Source organism: Oncorhynchus tshawytscha, linkage group LG29, assembly GCF_018296145.1.
Source record: "Oncorhynchus tshawytscha isolate Ot180627B linkage group LG29, Otsh_v2.0, whole genome shotgun sequence".
In the NCBI taxonomy this organism is placed as follows: domain Eukaryota; kingdom Metazoa; phylum Chordata; class Actinopteri; order Salmoniformes; family Salmonidae; genus Oncorhynchus; species Oncorhynchus tshawytscha.
In genome coordinates this window covers 12,243,704-12,263,739 of record NC_056457.1, presented here as the reverse complement: position 1 = coordinate 12,263,739, position 20,036 = coordinate 12,243,704, and the positions used below count along the sequence as shown (strand labels likewise).

At 43.1% G+C, this 20,036-nt stretch overlaps 1 protein-coding gene and 1 pseudogene across 1 annotated transcript; one reads left to right on the top strand and one right to left on the bottom strand.

Annotated features, from left to right (window-relative positions):
• On the bottom strand, positions 1-12,374 carry LOC112227584 (annotated as a pseudogene).
• A 2,521-nt stretch (positions 12,375-14,895) lies between these two features.
• On the top strand, positions 14,896-17,303 carry LOC112227924 (cytochrome P450 2F3). The gene has a single exon (XM_024392927.2). The coding sequence runs from the start codon at positions 15,075-15,077 to the stop codon at positions 16,548-16,550; it is 1,476 nt and encodes a 491-aa protein (XP_024248695.1). The 5' UTR covers positions 14,896-15,074; the 3' UTR covers positions 16,551-17,303.
• The last annotated feature ends 2,733 nt before the right edge of the window (positions 17,304-20,036 follow it).

Below are 20,036 nucleotides of genomic sequence, written 5' to 3'. Positions count from 1 at the left end.
TTCTGAGGGCAAAAGGGGTTACAACGTAATATTAGGAAGGTGTTCCTAATGTTTTGTACAGTCAGTGTAGCGCTTATATTCCATAAATATTTTTTTTGCATTCGCTAAGGTCCAACCTCTGATCTTTCCAATAATTATTTGATATGCTAAAACAGGATAGATGGTAAGAAAATTAAAACATGTCAAATCATACTATGTAAACATTTCCCTCACTAACTTCCCTCAAGATATGTTTTAATGTTATGCTATGCTGCATATGCTATGCTGCATAATATGTACCATTAGCCGTGACTCTATTCATGGAGCTCTGAATTACACCATCTGAATACATATAGATAGATGTTGCATCATGCCTTAGCTACATGTGCAAAGAAATAGATGAAAAAGAATGTACTGTCTTGAGAAGAGACAATAATTCACGAGTTGGTATCATGGAAAAAATTACACATCACCATCAGACAGATATAGGTGGCTGCAAAGCTTCAGGCATATCTCCCTTATTCAGAAGGCCTCCTTTTTAGACAGTGAGTCAAGGACTTGAAAGTACTTGCATAGTGCAGTGAGGAAAACCTACTACTACATACAAAACTTCAGCTACCTAGATAGGACTCCATGGGACAGAATAGAGAAGCAAAGGGACAGAGACATTCAAGGCTCTTCTCCCAGTGAGACTGACCATAGGAGGCTCTGTCGATTAGCCCCCAACCCTTAAATCTCCCACAATCCTCTCCTAAACCTATTGACTACAAAATCTGCTGGATCAGCGAGATGATACGATTCTTCTAGAAGGTTCTGAACTACAGGTGAACTGTGATATTCTCAAGTGCACTTTTAATTCCAAACCGCCTACTCCTGCAGTGGGGTAGAATAAATGATGAATGGGTCAAAACATTTTCCACCGTGGCAATCCCTGGATTTGGGCCATTTCCACCTTCTTGTCATGCGCTTTAACCTCCTATTTTGTGTCTTGTCGTGTGAGGCAAAGGGTTCATTCATCGGACTCGTATCTGGAAATTAAATATTGGAAATGTTAGCGAAAAAGGTTGTTAGACAGGAACTGCAAACATAATCAACATTCAGCAGAAGATGAATTAGTCAATCTGTCTGTCTATCATTCATGATAATTTCTTATGATAATCAACTGACTCACTTTGAAAGGCGTTTCCTGGTGTCCTTGATATGCTTTTTCCTCTTGGTGAGAATCTCCTTCATGTTGCGGTAGGCAGATGTCTGCTGGAACTTCCTATCCAGCTCCTATGCACACAAAAACACACAACAGGGTTGCATGAACCTCTTATTGGCAAATATAGCTGATATAATTGGGTCCATAGCTCTTGAGCCAAATGCTTACTTCAGACACTTCACCCAAGTTCACCCAACCTTGCATTGTTTGCCATCAATGCATGATTTCTGTGAAAGGCACCAGGTTCCAGTATGGGGTTGAGGGACGTACCTTCTCTGCTAGGGCCAGCTGTTCTTGTACCCTGAGCAGGTCGTGTTTGGCAGAGACCAGGTTGTCCTGCAGGTCTCTCTGAGAGGCAGCGCTGCCACCGTGTCCTCAAGACTAGTGATCTCCTGAGAACGGGTGGCCATCTTGGGGAAAGAAACAAAGCACTTTAGTGGGTGCACTTTTAGGCTACGTCCCAAATGGACCCTTCTACCCTATACAGTGCACTACTTTTGACCAGAGCCCTATGTGAATAGGGAACCATTTGGGATGCACACTTAGATGGACATGTATTCAACACACAAAGCATAGTGTCGGATTGATACATACCAGTTGATTTCCATGAAAGCAAACAAAATAATAGTAATTGTTCAGAAAAAAAGAACGACTAAAGGTTCAACACATCCTAAACACAAGGCCAGCATGGGGTCAACTTATTTAAAAGGAAAAAAAAAATACTACAATGCACAAATCAAAACAGGAAGGAAACAGGAAATATGACTGAGTGAAAAGTCAACTGCAACAGTCATCTTATGTTCTTTTGGCCCATTTAGTTATATTTATATTGTTAACCCTTACGGTGCTAGAGTACCTTCTGTTCCCCCTGGACCTTCTGTAGGTCTTTGAGAGCCCTCTCCGCCTTCGTCTTCTCATCCAACGCACCCATGGCCTGAAACACAATCGGTATACTGCAAGCTACTTCCTAAAAGTGATTCCAACATTGATCATTCAATTAGCAAGGTCAGGTGTAGGTTAGGTGGAAACATGAGCACAAAATATGACGTCAAAAGTTACAAGAAGTAGAGTGCATTTAAGTAAGAATGTCCTAAATCAGAAACACAAGTAATGGATTTAAATACCAGGGTTTCCATAGTTAGGAGCCTGCCCTTGAGTTGATCCTTTTCCTCTTGTAACCTGGATATCTCCTGATGAAAAACCAATGTAATGTAACAGTTACGCATGAGTCTCATACAATGACCTGGTGTTAATTCTGCTAACTCTATATTACCACAGGAGAGTCGAGTCCTTTACCTTGTTGAGAAGTTCAGATACCTTCATTCAGTGGTGATAACTTGGGCTTGCTAATTTCCTGGTTAGTTTGGGTAAGAAAGCAAGGCAAGTTTTCAAGTTTCAAATGACATTTTCCCAAGCATAAGTAGAGTGAAATGCCTTTCTTGCAAGCTCTTTCCCAACAATGCAGTACTCAATATCAGTAGTACTATACAATGAAGTGAAGTAGAGCACCTGCTCCCACATCAATGAATGGCATCAATTCATGATTCCAGCCGTCAACGACCTTGATAACATGGACTTAAAAACAAAGTGAAACACATAAGTTGTTGTTGGTGAATTGTTGTTCGGCCTCAAGTGAAAACCACACCTCGACAAGCCTGAAGTGAGGACTTCGTAGAAATGTTTTGCATGGGGTGGGTGGGTGTGAAATGATAGAAGAGATGCTACTATCAGAGGGCTGATGACCACGTTGTTATTTTTCTATGGTCACATCGTGTGGTCTGCAGTTTCCAAGTGTGATACGATTCAAGTGCTGCGTATTTAATGTAAGGGCAATAACTCAGCTTAACCAGTGTGAATAAACACGTCATACATTCAAGCTTATTTTCGATGGGTGATTTAAGCGGTCAATGACTTTGGACATTGACTTAAAACATGAACTTATAAACTAAGTGGAACGTATGAGTTGTTGTTGGTGAATTGTTGTTCAGACTCAAGTGAAAAACCACACCTCGACAAGCCTGAAGTGCTAGAAATGTGTTGCATGGGGAGGGTGTGAAGAGCTAGAAGAGATGATCCTATCAGAGGGCTGGTGACTAAAAATAGTTGATTTTCTATAGTCACATCGTGTGGTCTGCCGTTTCCAATTGTGATACATTAAATACAAAGCATTTGAATCGTAAGTGTAATAATTCAGCTTAACAAGTATGAATAAACATGTCAAATGTATTTTTTACTTTAAAGGGCAAATGGTTGCATAAAAGTCTAGGTGGTTGGGCTTTAGTTAACAGTCACCTTATTTTGGTTTTTAAATTCAGTCTTCTCAAACTCAGCCACTTGTTCTAACAACTCTCTGTAGAGAATGAAAACAAAAAAAAGGGGAGAGAACGTGCTAAATGTCTAATTTACATATTTATAGTTTCCTTTTGTCATCATTAAGCAGATGATCTTATCCAAAGCGTCTTACAGTAGTGAGGACATGCATTTTCTATACCGCTCCCCAATGGGAATTGAACCCACAACCGTGGCATTGCAAACACCATGCTCTACCAACTGAGCCACACGGAACCCCATGTGGGATACAAACAACGCAGAGTAACGTCAGACTGTTTGATACCATACAGTGAGTGTCAGTGTACTGACTCGTTGGCCTATAACAGCTACATGTATCTTTATGAAAGAGATGTATAACATATTGCAAAACATTTGACGTCAAGTATAGGGGAGCAGCCAACTGACAGTTCCATAGCTTTAAGAGAAAGAAAAACACACTTGTTGTCCTCCTGAAGACAGTTTAACACTAAATGTTTGTGGTGAACAAAGCACCTCTCTACACGCTTACTGCATATGTGGTTTGAAAAAGCTGCAGAACGCACGTAGATCTGTGGCTACTAGGGGCGTATTCCCTGCTTCTGACGCCCTGCTAACAGCCACACAGGATTGAGGCCTACGGAACACTTTCAAGGGCTTGGTTATCTTATCACATGAATGTAGGCGTACTACAAAAACACTCGACATAAGCCCTGGACTTGTTTTTTTTTAAATGTTTTGTTTTTGTTTGACTGGTGTCAATAATAAAGGTCAAATGGAGTTGAAGCTCCCTCACACTCATCCCCCCCTTTACACCGCTGCTACTCTCTGTTGTTATCATCTACGCATAGTCACTTTAATAACTCTACCTACATGTACATATTACCTCAACTAACTAACCGGTTCCCCCGCACATTGACTCTGTACCGGTACCCCCCTGTATATAGTCTCGCTATTGTTATTTTACTGCTGCTCTTTAATTACTTGATTTCTTATCTGTATTTTTTTTTAAACTGCATTGTTGGTTAGGGGCTGTTAAGTTAGCATTTCACTAAGGTCTACCACACCTGTTGTATTCGGCGCATGTAACTAATACAATTTGATTTGATATTCACAGGCACATTATAGGAAAAGCAAAGTCGTGTCTGTAAAGTACAAAAATGATCTCTCTATCAATTTATGTAACCACAGATTTCTACCGTGCTGATGGACTGCCAACTTTTTATATCAAAAAGTTGGGACTGTAAAAGGAATGGCTTTCCACTCCACCTCTAAAAGACACATTAACACAGCCCATGGGCCTCGAATTGTACCCCACATCACAAAGCCATGCTATAAATTTCAGTGTCATGTTCCTGGGCCCCAGTAACAAGTTCAGATCTACCCAGAGAGTGGGGGAGTGAGTGTGAGGGAAAAGTCCTCAGCCTCATCCTCCCATTTGATCTTACTGGTGTGGAAAAGAGGGAGCGGAGTACGGGAAACCGTTACCTGACAATCCATTACGTAATTACTCCAAAAGCCCTAAAAAAATCAGAGTTTAGATTTCGGAAAGGGAACAATTGAGATGAATTGCGCGACCAGCTAGTTGCCAACGTTTCACTGCTGACCCGGCTGACTTTGGCCACGCTGCATTGTTCCCTGTTGTATCTTTAGCACCTCTGGTCTGAGGCACCATGATGAATGATCCTGTGGTAAATTCAGCGTGATGAAAGGGAATGCGCTAATACGTTTTTTGGCACCGTGTCAGTATGCCCTCGAGGGGCAAAGTAAAAATGTGACAACCCCTCCCCATGAGATATAGCTGTTTTTAACAGTAGAGAACATTCCCACATCCTTCTGTGTCCAGGCTTGTTATTAAGCACTCCTGTAAGACATTCTTGGCAGCCATGCTTAGTAACCCTGGATGCAACAGACCTTTAATTGGCAGTTTTTTTCTACACATTTTGCTTCGTCTCCACTCAGCCTAGTCCATTTACATGTTCTTCATGGCATTCATTTGGACAAAATTAGCTGCCAAAATAAAGAAATGTACATGTTAACTTTCAAAACATTCACTACACTGCATGTGGAGAAAAGCAAACTTCCTGACAATATACGCCAGGCAAGGCAAGCGACATCAAACCATACCTCGGTATTGTATCATGTGAACTACTCCACCCACACAGGTCACACAAGCTGTGGTTGCATCTGGCTACATATCAGTGACAGTAGGAAACCACAGAAATGGAAAAGCAGGGTACCATTCACATAAGAATGAGTGGCTCAGCAATGACCTCAGTGCCTTACATACACAGCGTACATGAAAAACACTGAAGGAAGCGGCTTCTGCTTTGAGTATGGGGGTGCTCACTGCTCAAACTCGTGTACATAATAAGTGACTCTACTGACAGGCTACACACACACACACACACACACACACACACACACACACACACACACACACACACAGAGGCATGTTGGGGTTAAAAGGTTGCTTCCCACCTGAGTTTCACCCTCTTAACCCTTGAACTCCCATAAACCTTCCCACACTGCCTAATTCTCAGTACTACCTACCTACTGCCATCATGTACTTCCATCTGTTGGAAATTTCAAAGTAGGCCTCAGCCTGCCCTCACAGCCACCCCTCATCCCCACAATCCACCTCCAAGCCATCCCACCCATCCTCACAGCCCTCTTCCCAGCCACTCCACAGCCCACCTGTTCTCCAGCTCCGAGATGTCAGTCTGCAGACGAAGGTAGAACTTCTCGGCCTGAGAGAAGAGCTGCCGGAGCAGCAGCATGTTGGTGTGGGCCGTGTTGACGAGCTCAGTCTCCACCTCTCCTCGCACCACTAGCTTAGGCCCGTGCAGCATGTCCCGCACCTCGTCCACCGTGAAGGTCTCGTCCACTAGCCTAGAATATAATAACTTGTTTTCCCAATAACATATTCACAAATACCATAAAAAGCAGTCCTAAAAAGACAGGACATGCATTCCTCCGACCAACATTGTTGGCTAGCTGTGATAAAATGTAGGGTATTGTTTGTGACACAACACCTGCTGTCTTTGAGGTCCTCAAAGCAGGAGTCAATGGTCTTGAGTCTGATGGCCCTCTTGGAGCATGCAGCATGTAGTTGATTGCCTCATTCTGATGGTGTTCATTGAAACCAAACTCAGCCTTCAAGGAGAGACAAGGAGGAACAGGGATGGATGTCAGTGAATCTGCAGGTAAGTAATGTTAGCTAGAAGACTGTCTAATCAATGGCAGTGGCCCTCTTGATTGATCAACTATAGACTAGTTCCTTAGCTAACGTTATAACTGCCTAGTTATTGTCTCAAGCACGACATCGAATAAGGCAATGGGGCGGTCCTGCTATTCAATAAATGTACAGTACTGCAAGGTTATCTGGCTGCAGTCACTAAGCTATGATGTGGATGGCTAGCTAACCAGTAAAGAGCGCTGCGTTGTCATGGAAACGTCATACCGTGTAACTTCTAGCTAGGCAGCTGGCAAGCCTAGTTGTTGGCTAGCTAGTTAAAGTTAACGATTTGAATTCGTATTCAGCACTTCGTTAGCTACTAAACTAGCTAACGTTAGCTAACTATCCGTGCAGTAGATCGCATCGATTGCAGTGGTTAGTGTAGTACTAGACGCAAGGTAAAGCTACATCCCTTGCTAAATCCACATCAGCAAACTGTCCATATCATAGTTTAGCCAAAGATACTGGGATCGTTTGAGTGGTAAGGCGAAATCAACCGACTGTAGACGAGAGTGAATGCATGAAGTCGGGGTAGGTGTAACGCTATATACGACAGCTGAAAGTCGGACACTGGTGTGGTTTTCCAATAACAAGGCTCAGTGCAACATACTCTCTTCTCTGTATACATCAATGATGTCGCTCTTGCTGCTGGTGAGTCTCTGATCCACCTCTACGCAGACGACACCATTCTGTATACTTTTGGCCCTTCTTTGGACACTGTGTTAACAACCCTCCAGACGAGCTTCAATGCCATACAACTCTCCTTCCGTGGCCTCCAATTGCTCTTAAATACAAGTCAAATTAAATGCATGCTCTTCAACCGATCGCTGCCTGCACCTGCCAGCCCGCCCGTCCAACATCACTACTCTGGACGGTTCTGACTTAGAATATGTGGACAACTACAAATACCTAGGTGTCTGGTTAGACTGCAAACTCTCCTTCCAGACTCACATCTCCAATCCAAAGTTAAATCTAGAATTGGCTTCCTATTTCGCAACAAAGTGTCACGTTCTGACCTTTATTTCCTTTGTTTTGTATTTATTTAGTATGGTCAGGGCGTGAGTTGGGTGGGCAGTCTATGTTGGTTTTTCTATGATTTGGGGATGAACACAAACCACGCCGCGTTTTGGTCCGCCTTTCCTTCAACAGAGGTAAACCGTGACACAAAGCATCCTTCACTCATGCTGCCAAACATACCCTTGTAAAACTGACCATCCTACCGATCCTCGACTTCGGCGATGTCATTTAAAAAAAATGCCTCCAATACACTACTCAATAAATTGGATGCTGTCTATCACAGTGCAATCCGTTTTGTCACCAAAGCCCCATATACTACCCACCACTGCGACCTGTACGCTCCCGTTAGCTGGCCCTCGCTTCATACTCGTCGCCAAACCCACTGGCTCCATGTCATCTACAAGACCCTGCTAGGTAAAGTCCCCTCTTATCGCAGCTCACTGGTCACCATAGCAGCACCCACCTGTAGCATGCGCTCCAGCAGGTATATCTCTCTGGTCACCCTCAAAACCAATTCTTCCTTTGGCCGCCTCTCCTTCCAGTTCTCTGCTGCCAATGACTGGAACGAACTACAAAAATCTCTGAAACTGGAAACACTCTCCCTCACTTGCTTTAAGCACCAGCTGTCAGAGCAGCTCACAGATTACTGCACATGTACATAGCCCATCTATAATTTAGCCCAAACAACTACCTCTCCCCCTACTGTATTTATTTAGCTCCTTTGCACCCTATTATTTCTCTCTACCTTGCACATTCTTCCACTGCAAATCTACCATTCCAGTGTTTTACACTTGCTATATTGTATTTACTTCGCCACCATGGCCTTTTTTTTGTTGCCTTTACCTCCCTTATCTCACCTCATTTGCTCACATTGTATATAGACTTATTTTTCTACTGTAATATTGACTGTTTTGTTTATTCCATGTGTAACTCTGTGTTGTTGTATGTGTCGAACTGCTTTGCTTTATCTTGGCCAGGTCGCAATTGTAAATGAGGACTTGTTCTCAATTTGCCTACCTGGTTAAATAAAGGTGAAATAAAAATACTAGTGTTGCCATTGTTTATAAAAGTTGTTTTACAAACACACGTTGAAAGGAGGTGACTAGTAACTGCTCCTTGTTCTATGTGGCTAACGTTAAACGTTACTAGTAACGTTCGTTTACAGCGGCTACTATAACTAGCTAGCAAGCTTCATGCTAACATTTGGCTAATGTACTTACCATTGTTGCCAGCAAACACCCGACTCCTTAACTGCTAAATTGTAGGTTAACTGGCTAGGCCACAATGCACAAACTAACAGGTACAGTACGATTTATATGTATTTATTTATAGTGATATCTGAGAAGATAATCTAATAACATTATCAGCGAGCTCCGCTATTCAGTGGAGATTATTGGATACCGAATAGAGTAATTGCTTTGGTAACCATGGGGACCTTCTTTTTTTTCTTCTTCTTCTTCTTCTTCTTCTTCTTCTTCTTCTTCTTCTATGGTGTTTATCAGCGGTTGGTATCCAACGTTATAGTGCATTACCGCAACCTACTGTACTGGAGTGTGAGCCAGAGACGGATAATCTAAATCCTACCTGCCTGTTTCTCTTTAAAAAAGATAACAAAATATTTGAGACTGTATCTAATGACGTTCTACTCAGTAGAATATTTAAACGAATTTCCTGTAGCCCCTTCTCCCTCATACTGGATCTCAGCCTCTCTTTTTCACACTCATACTGTCCACACTGTATCAGTCCATGCTCCACTGTCTCTGTTTCCTGGCAATAATCACACTTTCCTGTTGGATGCTTTCCTATCACATTTAAAGTCTTATTATTCAAACGGCTGTGTCTCACCCTTAATCTTGTAAAAATAGCCTCCTCTTTTCTGTCTCTTCCTGCCGTCCTCCCCTCCCCAACTGTCCTCTATACTTTAAATAAATACCTGCCCTTAGTATCTCTATTCCACTGCTTCTGCCATGGCTGCACCACCACTGTCCATATCAGGCATTTTGCCTCAGCCTTGCTCATTGAAACTACAACATCAACATCCCCACTACTAAGTACTTGTTTAGCCAGTACATTAAATGCCTCGTTCCCCTCCACCTCCACATGGGCTAGGACCCAAGAAAATCGTGTCTGTATACCCATCTGTCTAACCCTGCCATACGTCATGAAGCAGGTCTTGTCTGCTACGTGAGCTAAAGGACTGCAAACACTTGACCTAAAGAATGTGGACACCTGCTCGTCAAACATCTCATTCCAAAATCATGGGCATGAATATGGAGTCGGTCTTCCCTCTGCTACTATAACAGCCTCCACTCTTCTGGGAAGACTTTCTACTAGATGCTGGAACTTTGCTGTAGGGAGCATTAGTGAGGTTGGGCACTGATGTTGGGCGATTAGGCCTGGCTCGCAGTTGGTGTTCCAATTCATCCCAAATATGTTCGATTGGGTTGAGGTCAAGGCTCTGTGGCCAATCAAGTTCTTCCACACTGATCTCCGACAAACCACTTCTGTATGGACCTCACTTTGTGCACAGGGGCATTGTCATGCTGAAACAGGGAATGGCCTTCCCCAAACTTTTGCCACAATGTTGGAAGCACAGAATAATCTAGAATGTCATTGTATGCTGTAGCATTAAGATTTCCCTTCACTGGAACTAAGGGGCCTAGTCCGAACCATGAAAAACAGCCCCAGACCATTATTCCTCCTCCACCAAACTTTACAGTTGGTACTATGCATTGGGGCAGGTAGCGTTCTCCTGGCATCCACCAAACCCAGATTCGTCCATCGGACTCCCAGATGGTGAACCTTTATTCATCACTCCAGAGAACCCGTTTCCACTGCTCAAAAGTCCAATAGCAGTAGCACCACTCCAGCCGTCGCTTGGCATTACACATTGGTGATCTTAGGCTTGTATGTAGCTGCTCGGCCATGGAAACCCATTTCATGAATCTCCCGACAAACAGTTCTTGTGCTGACGTTGCTTCCAGAGGCAGTTCAGAACTCGGTAATGAGTATTGCAACTGAGGGCAGACGATTTGTACGCACTACAAGCTTCAGCACCCTGCAACCCTGTTCTGTGAAATTGTGTGACCTACAACTTTGCGGCTGAGCCGATGTTGCTCCTAGACGTTTCCACTTCACAATAACAGCACTTACAGTTGACCGGGGCAGGGCAGAAATTTGACAAACTGACTTGTTGGAAAGGTGGTGCCATGTTGAAAGTAACTGAGCTCTTCAGTAAGGCCATTCTACTGCAAATGTTTGTCTATGGAGATTGCATGACTATGTGCTCGATTGTCTACACCTGTCAGCAACAGGTGTGACTGAAATAGCCGAATCCACTAATTTGAAGGGGTGTCCACATACTTTTGCATATATATATATATAGGGTTGGTTGGTTTAAGAGACATCTGGATACTGTGCATCAGGATTTTATATATATATATAAAATCTATATATATAAAATTTATATATATATATAAAATCCTGATGCACAGTATCCAGATGTCTCTTAAACCAATCAGAAGGATCAACACTGTCCCTATATTTCTGTAGTCTCTCCAACACTTCTAGATCAACAACTGGAGGCGGGAGTAGCCATGGTGTGTTCACAGGAATAGCTATCTTTGGACCAATCTCCCTCCCATCTCCCTCGCCTGGGTATCACCTACCCAAAGCTTGTGTTTGTCCTTGCTCTTGTCTTTAAAATCCCTTTCGCAGGATGAGACACCCCGTGTCCCTGTAGGATGACCCAATAATTAATCTCCAGCTGTCGTCTCCAAATCTAAAATAGCACATACCCATCTCCACCTGTAGCGCAGACATTTGGGTGGTCCGAAATGCCCCACTTCATATTGATGAGGTCTGGGCTGCTGAACCATACGCTATACTGCCATAGTCTATTACAGATCAGATCAATGCAACATACCTGCTCCTAATATACTGTATATATTTCAAAAATACATATATGGGGGATTGGAAATCATGCAGACAATTACATTGATAGAAGCCACAATCTATTTGCAATATTAAAGCTGATCCAACCCCTAAAAAAAACTAAAGCATACATGGTCCTCAGTGAGGTACGCCCAGCCCCCCACTCTTTCCCTGTCAGACAGCGCATCACATTTAGCACCTTCTTACCTTTTCCCACCACTCTCTCAATGTGTTCTGCCCAGGTCTGCCTCGTGTCAAAGTACACCCCAAGTAACCTGAAGGCCCCCACGTTATCCAAGTTTCTACCATATGACCTCAAGTGTACCTCATCTCCCACCTTCCTCCTAGTTAAGAACACTGTCTGAGTTTTCTCTACAGAATACCTGAATCCACACATTAATGCCCACCGCTCTACCTCATCAATTGCTTCCTTTATTTTCCTGACTATGTAAGGCACATTTCTTTCCCTATTCCATATGGCCCCATCATCTGCATATAACGACCTCCCAATATCCGGCCAAACCTGAGAGTAAACATCATTGATCATGATTGAGAACAACAGAGGACTAATCACGCTCCCCTGCGTTATCCACCAGGTAGCTAGCTGCCTGATAGAGACTTCCCCACCCTCACCTGGATAGACCTTCCAAACAGGAAGTCCTTCATCCAGTTGTACGTTCTTCCTCCTACCGCCATAATATCAAACTTGATTAGCAACCCCTCCTTCCACATCATATCATATGGCTTCTCCACATCAAAAAAGACAGCTACAACAGTCTCCTTGTTCACCTGAGCCTTCCTGACCTCTGCTTCTAAGCAGAGCACTGGGTCAATTGATCCCCTCCCCTTCCTGAACCCACTCTGATGTGGCGATACTAGCCCCCTGCTCTCCAGGAAGTAAGTTAGCCTCTCTGGAATCATATGTTCAATAATCTTACATACATGTCATGTTAAAGCTATTGGCCTCATACGGTCCTTCCCTGGCTTCCAGATTGGTACCACTACTGCCAGCTGCCTGGTAGTTTCCCCTTCTCCCACGCTCTGCTGTACAACACCAATACCTTATTCAGTGCCTCATCACTAAAATGGGCCATTCTACAGAGTTTACACCCACAGGGTCATCATCGCTATTGTTGTGGCCCTTAAGGAATGGCAATCACCTTACATTCAGATATTTGCATATTAGATAGCTAGGTTTTATTTACACAAATACATGTGCCACAACGGAGCACTTTGCCAGTTTACAGTAAAACTGAATTGCAGTGCAGCTTACATAATATATATACAGTACCATTCAAAAGTTTGGACATTACTCAATCAAGGGTTTTTCTTAATTTTTTACTATTTTCTCCATTATAGAATAATAGTGAAGACATCACAACTATGAAATAACACATATGGAATCATGTAGTAACCATTTATTTGTATTTTTTTTATAAATCTAAATATATTTGAGATTCTTCAAAGTAGCCACCCTTTGCCTTGACAACTTTGCACACTCTTGGCATTCTCTCAACCAGCTTCATGAGGCAAGAACAGCTCAAATAAGCAAAGAGAAACAACAATCCATTACTTTAAGACATGAAGGTCAGTCAATGCGGAAAATGTCAAGAGTGTCAACTTTGAACGTTTATTCAAGTGCAGTCGTAAAAACCATAAAGCGCTATGATGAAACAGACTCTCATGAGGACCGCCTCAGGAAAGGAAGACCCAGACTTACCTCTGCTGCATAGGATAAGTTAATTAGTTACCAGCCTCAGAAATTGCAGCCCAAATAAATGCTTTACAGTTCAAATAACAGACACATCTCAACATCAACTGTTTAGAGGAGACTGCGTGAATCATGCCTTCATGGTCGAATTGCTACAAAGAAACCATTACTAAAGGCCACCAATAAGAAGAAGAGACTTGCTTGGGCCATGAAACACGAGCAATAGACATTAGACTGGTGAAAATCTGTCCTTTGGTCTGATGAGACAAAAATGTGCAATTGTTGGTTCCAACCACCGTGTCTTTGTGAGACGCAGAGTAGGTGAACGGATGATCTCTGCATGTGTGGTTCCCACCATGAAGCATGGAGGTGTGATTGTGTGGGGGTGCTTTGCTGGTGACACTGTCAGTGGTTTATTTAGAATTCAAGGCACACTTAACCAGCATGGCTACCACAGCATTCTGCAGTGATACGCCAAACCATCTGGTTTGTGCTTAGTGGGACTATAATTTGTTTTTCACAGGACAATGACCCAGCACACCTCCAGGCTGTGTAAGGGTTATTTGACCAAGAATGAGCGTGATGGAGTTCTGCATCAGATGATCTGGCCTCCACAATCACCAGACCTCAACCCAATTAAGATGGTTTGGGATGAGTCGGACCGCAGAGTGAAGGACAAGCAGCCAACAAGTGCTCAGCATAGCTCAACAAGTGCTCAGCTCTTCCAGAGTTCCCACATATGTGAGTTCCCACAAAATACTGTCAACAAAGTCAAAATGCAGGTTCTGTAGTGAAGAAGAGGACATAGGCCTAATGCATATTTTTTGGTACTGTCCGACAGCGGTTCTATTTTTCTTAAAGGTTCAAGAGTGGCTTTCCCATCATTCCATCAAACTACATATTAACCCACAAATGATCTTGGGTGACCTCAAAGGCCATATTCCCTCAGCTTATAACACAATACTTCTGCAAGATAAAATATGATCTCTAACGCCCAACCTGTTTACAATTTGTTAGGCACCAATTTATCATCGAAAGTTGACTACAAACCAGAAAGAGATTCTGAGCAATAAGGAGTGTTCTGGAAGCTCAGTAAGCCTATTATTGAGAAAGTCCACACAATTATCATTGAATAATATGAATTAGAATTAAACGTTCCATGTCTGCTTTATTTATAATTGATAGATCACATGGCATTGCTTATATAGTAATTATACAGTAGGCCTATTGTTTGTGTTTGCGCTTGTCTTGTTGAGTATTGTCGTGTACATCTTCCTCAGTTTTTATGGTTGTCTTTTGTATTTCTTGTATTTCATCATTTTTTTATGATTTTGTTTTAAACCTCGACGGACACAGTATAAGATATGAGTCCTTTCCACTCCTTGGGTTTTAATTTGCTTCATTTACATGGGTGCAAGGTGCATTCACGTAATGTCAGCAGCCAACCACTGATCTGTTGTTCAACTCTGTCCCAGAGAATTATCAACACAACCCCTTATCTCAGCAAACATTTGCAACACACGCACAGACACTCACACAAACAGTCAGGCAGGCAACATAGACAGACAGACACTGTTGCACAGAAAGAAGGTAAACACTAAAGAGAGGTGGGTTAAAAAAAAAAGAAGAAGAAAGAAAAAGAACAACAAGAACAAGAGACGTTGTTTGTTTTGCAGGCCGGAGTAATGGAGATATGTAGTACAGTGATGTTGGGAGGCCTGGTGTTGGTTCTTCTGTGTTTGTTCATGCTGAGGAGGAAGAGACACATCCGTCTACCTCCCGGACCACGCGGCCTGCCGCTGATAGGCAACCTGCTTCAGATGGACAAACATGCCCCCTACAAGAGCTTCGTCAAGTGGAGTGGTGCTTATGGGCCAGTGATGACAGTGTATCTGGGGCCCCAGCGGGCCGTGGTGCTGGTGGGGTACGAGGCGGTCAAGGAGGCTCTGGTGGACCAGGCTGAGGACTTCACAGGACGAGCTCCCATCCCCTTCCTGGTCCGAGCTACCAAGGGATATGGCCTGGTCATCAGTAATGGGGAGCGTTGGCGCCAGCTGCGTCGTTTCACCCTGACCACGCTAAGAGACTTTGGGATGGGCCGTAAGAGGATGGAGGAGTGGATACAGGAGGAGAGCCAATACCTCATAGACAGTCTGGACGGCACTAAAGCCATGCCCTTTGACCCCCAGCCCTTCTTGAGTCGAACCGTGTCCAACGTCATCTGCTCCCTGGTGTTTGGCCAGCGCTTCGGCTACGAGGACGACAAATTCTTGCGCTTGCTCAACATCCTCACGAACTTACTGCGCTTTGGAAGCACCGCCTGGGGACAGCTCTACAACATCTTCCCCTGGCTGATGGAACGCCTGCCTGGTCGGCAGCATGTCATGTTCAGCCAGGTGGACGAGCTGAGAGGCTTTGTGATGAAGAAGATCCACGAGCACCAGGAGACCATGGACCCAGGCATCCCTAGAGACTTCATAGACTGTTTCCTCACCAGACTCAACCAGGAGAAGGATGTGTCCTCCTCTGAGTTCCATTATGGGAACCTGGTGTCCACAGTGTTAAACCTCTTCCTGGCAGGAACAGAGACCACCAGCACCACTATCATATACGCCCTCGTGCTTCTCATCAAATACCCTGACATACAAGAGCACGTGCAGCAGGAGATCGACACAGTGATTGGTCGACACCGCGTCCCTCGAGTGGAGGACAGGAAGTCTCTCCCCTTCACCGACGCAGTCATCCACGAGGTGCATCGATTCCTGGACCTCGTCCCGCTCAACCTCCCACACTACGCTACCAAGAATATCTCATTCAGAGGGTACACTATCCCTCAGGGCACCGTGATCCTTCCCATGCTGCACTCTGTTCTGCGAGACAAGGACCACTGGGCCACGCCAACAACCTTCAACCCCAATCACTTCCTAGATATGAGCGGAAACTTCCAGAAGAACCCTGCTTTCTTAGCGTTCTCTGCAGGTAAGCGTGCCTGTGTGGGGGAATCTCTGGCTCGTATGGAGATCTTTCTTTTCCTGGTGTCTCTGCTGCAGCGTTTCTCCTTCTCCACCCCTGGAGGACCTGACAGCATTGACCTCAGCCCAGAGGCTAGCAGCTTCGGTAACATGCCGCGCCGTTACCAGCTCATATCTACCCCCCGCTGACCAAGAGGGGAACTGCAGCTGCACCACCGGAGGAAAACTCTGGAGGAGGAGGTGTAGAGATGAGGGACAGGTGTTTTGACTAGATAGTAATGCAATGGATGCTGAGGATTCAGGCTAGTGTAATCTGATGAGTTGGAGGCTGGTCCAGGTAGCAGTGTATCTTTCACTTTATCAGTTTCTTTGTGTCTAAGCAATGAAGTAAATTTATATGGGGGTGAGCTAGACAATGACGCTGCATGTTAGTTAGAGGATGCATCACATTGCATAGGAAGGGAAACTATCAGCTTATGCAATGGTGAAGTATTTCTACTCTTTCGCTGGCTTTATTCTTCTTTTTGAATCAGAAAGAAATACTATATTACGTATACAGTATACCGTCTTAATAAAACTTTGGAATTTGTGTAATTAATTGTTCCAGGATGACATACCTGACAATGCAATAGGGTACATAAAGAGAGTACACATTAGGCCTATCACATGACACGTTGACCTCTTGATGTGTGGCCACATATTGTGCAGCCCTATTTTTCTAATTGGCTTCTAATTGTGTTAACTAGCTAATTATGTGATCTGTGACCTTTTTACAGGCCCCCGACTCTGTTAAATTGTTGTTGCAGATCGGAAACCCCTTATCTGTTTGTTTGACAATATCTGGTTAAAAAATGAATATGATGTATAAATAGACAACATGTGTGTGGGATTTCATTCCCATTTGTCTCCATGTGAACCAAATAAAAAGTTAGTAAATGTTCATTCGACCTCCCTTTTGCCCTCCTTTCTCTGAAGCCTGTAGATATCAATGTATGGTTTGTTTTGCAGGATCGTAGGGAAGGCAAATGCTCCCTTTTCCTCTTGTGTCTATCTATAATTCAATTGAGCTAATATGCAGCACATGGTTGGTAGGCCCTTGAATCAGATGCTCCATAACGTGACCACTCTGTGTCCCTGTCCCACTCTCAACATCACTCTGCCACTCAGTCACAGAGGCCAAGATGTTTCCCATCTACATTCAAGCGCGGTGAGTTCTTACACTTTACGCCAGGTAGGGACCCAGGTGTCACTAAAATCAATAGTCTCGGTTTGTGGAACTGGCTGGCAGGACACTCCTACATTGTGTTGTGTTGTTTAGAGAACAACATCTAGAGAGCTACAGATCAACTGTACACTGATTGGGTGCAGTCAGTTCACTGTCTGTGTCACATGAGACAAATATCCCACATTTCTAGAAACTTTGTTAGTTTCTATTTTGTTTGACAAGGCTATTGGTGACTGTGACCTACAAGCTGAGGTCAAAACCAGACAAATGTAATTTTATTGTTACATTCAACTTAGCTTCATCTTTTGTTTTATTTGATCTACTCTGGGAAGGGGGAGTGCACATTTGTTGAGAATGTTCTTGTGATGCGCCACATCTAAGTCAAATGTGGTCTCTACCAAAGTGCACTGTAATGGGTGTTAGGCAGCCTAGTGGTTAAGACCCATGGGGCAAGTAACTGAAAGGTTGCTGGTTTGAATCCCTGACCTGACTAGGTGAAAAATCAATTGATGTGCCCTTGAGCAAGGCACTTAGCCCTAGTTGCTCTGGATAATATTTTTTTCTAAATTGAATAGGGAGGTGGTGGAAGGTTCAACTACTTCATTTAATATTTGTATGACATTTTGAGATAATAGATACAGTTGCATCTTAAATAGCCTACTCATTTGCATTCAGTGGTGGAAAAGTACCCAAATGTCATACTTGAGGAAAAGTTAAGATACACTTGTGTCATTTTCTATTAAGGTAAGTCACCCAGTAAAATTCTACTTGAGTAAAAGTTGAAAATGATTTGGTTTTAAATATTCTTAAGTATCAAAAGTAAAAGTATAAATAATTTAAAATTCCTTATATTAAGCAAACCAGACCGCACAATTTTCTTTTTTTTTTTCTTCATTTACGGATAGCCAGGGGCACACTCCAACACTAAGACATAATTTACAAACGAAACATGTGTGTTTAGGGAGTTCGCCAGATCAGAGGCAGTATGGATGACCAGGGATGTTTTCTTGATAAGTGCGTGAATTGGACCATTTTTCTGACCTACATTCAAAATGTAACGAGTACTTTTGGGTGTCAGGGAAAATGTGTGGAGTAAAAAGTACATTATTTTCTTTAGGAATGTAGTGAAGTAAAATTAAAAGTAATAAAAAATATAAATAGTAAAATATAAATAGTAAAGTGCAGATACCCCCAAAAAACGAAACAAGTAGTACTTTAAAGTATTTTTACTTAAATACTTTACACCACTGTTTGAAGTAGAAACCATCAACCCTAACCTATAGGTTATGTCAGGTGAAAATAGACATGATCCTGCCGTTCCCTGCTTTCTGCAGAAAGGTCAGGATGTTGTCTATAGTGCGCGCTACTACTCTCTTAATTAACGGAATCTGTATTCTCCAGCAGGTGGCGGTTTTTGTTTTGTTTTTGAATGGAGGTTTTGAATGGAGGTCAGTGAGAGTGTCGAATTTGGTTAACAAAACATGTTATGGGTTATTTGCAACGTGTGGATTATTTGATCGAATATACGTTTCGTAATGCTTAGGTTGTTACGACCGTACTGCAATAAGTAGGACACGTGACATCTCGGCAACTTTGAGAAACCACCCCACTTTATATCGGAGTTCTGCCTGTTGTTCACACGCGTATCTGCCCTCTCATTGGCTAGAATGGTTCCACCTGATCTTGCCTGGTCCCGACTGCCTTCCATTTAGAGTGGCTACTTGAGTATCTGGTCAATATAATGAATAATCTGTGGTAGAGAGCAACATTTATGCAGCTGTTTATTTTGGAAGGCATATTTCTTATCCTATTTTATATTCCTCTGCTAATTCTCTGGGTTCACTGATTATTGGCTGATCTAAGGGCATCTATGCATTTGTTGCTCTCAATTCCCAAGACTCTTTGAAATGATACTGATCATAGATCTGCGCTTATAGACAACTTCTTTAGGACAAATGTCATATTCACAAATGTACATTTACAAACAAAACACCACATTTCATTACCTTGAACTATATTTTAAGACAATTAAATACTCTGTCAACAAAAAAGCAGTTAGAATTATAAATGTATGCATGTCCCTTAAGGGCTCCCGAGTGGCGCAGCGATCTAAGGCACTGAGGCGTCACTACAGATCCTGGTTCGATCCCGGGCTGTATCAAAATCGGCCGTGATCGGGAGTCCCATAGCGCGGCGCACAATTGGCCCAGCGTCGTCCGGGTTATGGGAGGGTTTGCCCGGGGTAGGCCGTCATTGTAAATAAGAATTTGTTCTTAACTGACTCGCCGAGTTAAATAAAAAATAAGGTCCTTGTGTAATATCCTTTATATATAATTGTGTTCCCCATGTATTTGTTTGTATTGATTTGTTGTAAATAATAAAAAATACAACTAAAGAAATCAGGCATAGAACGCGCTACTTCCTGACAAACCAATCAGGCACTCATGACC

What these genes read in the sequence shown, in the direction of transcription:
- LOC112227924 (XM_024392927.2), top strand. Translation starts at nt 15,075, where the DNA reads ATGGAGATATGTAGTACAGTGATGTTGGGAGGCCTGGTGTTGGTTCTT.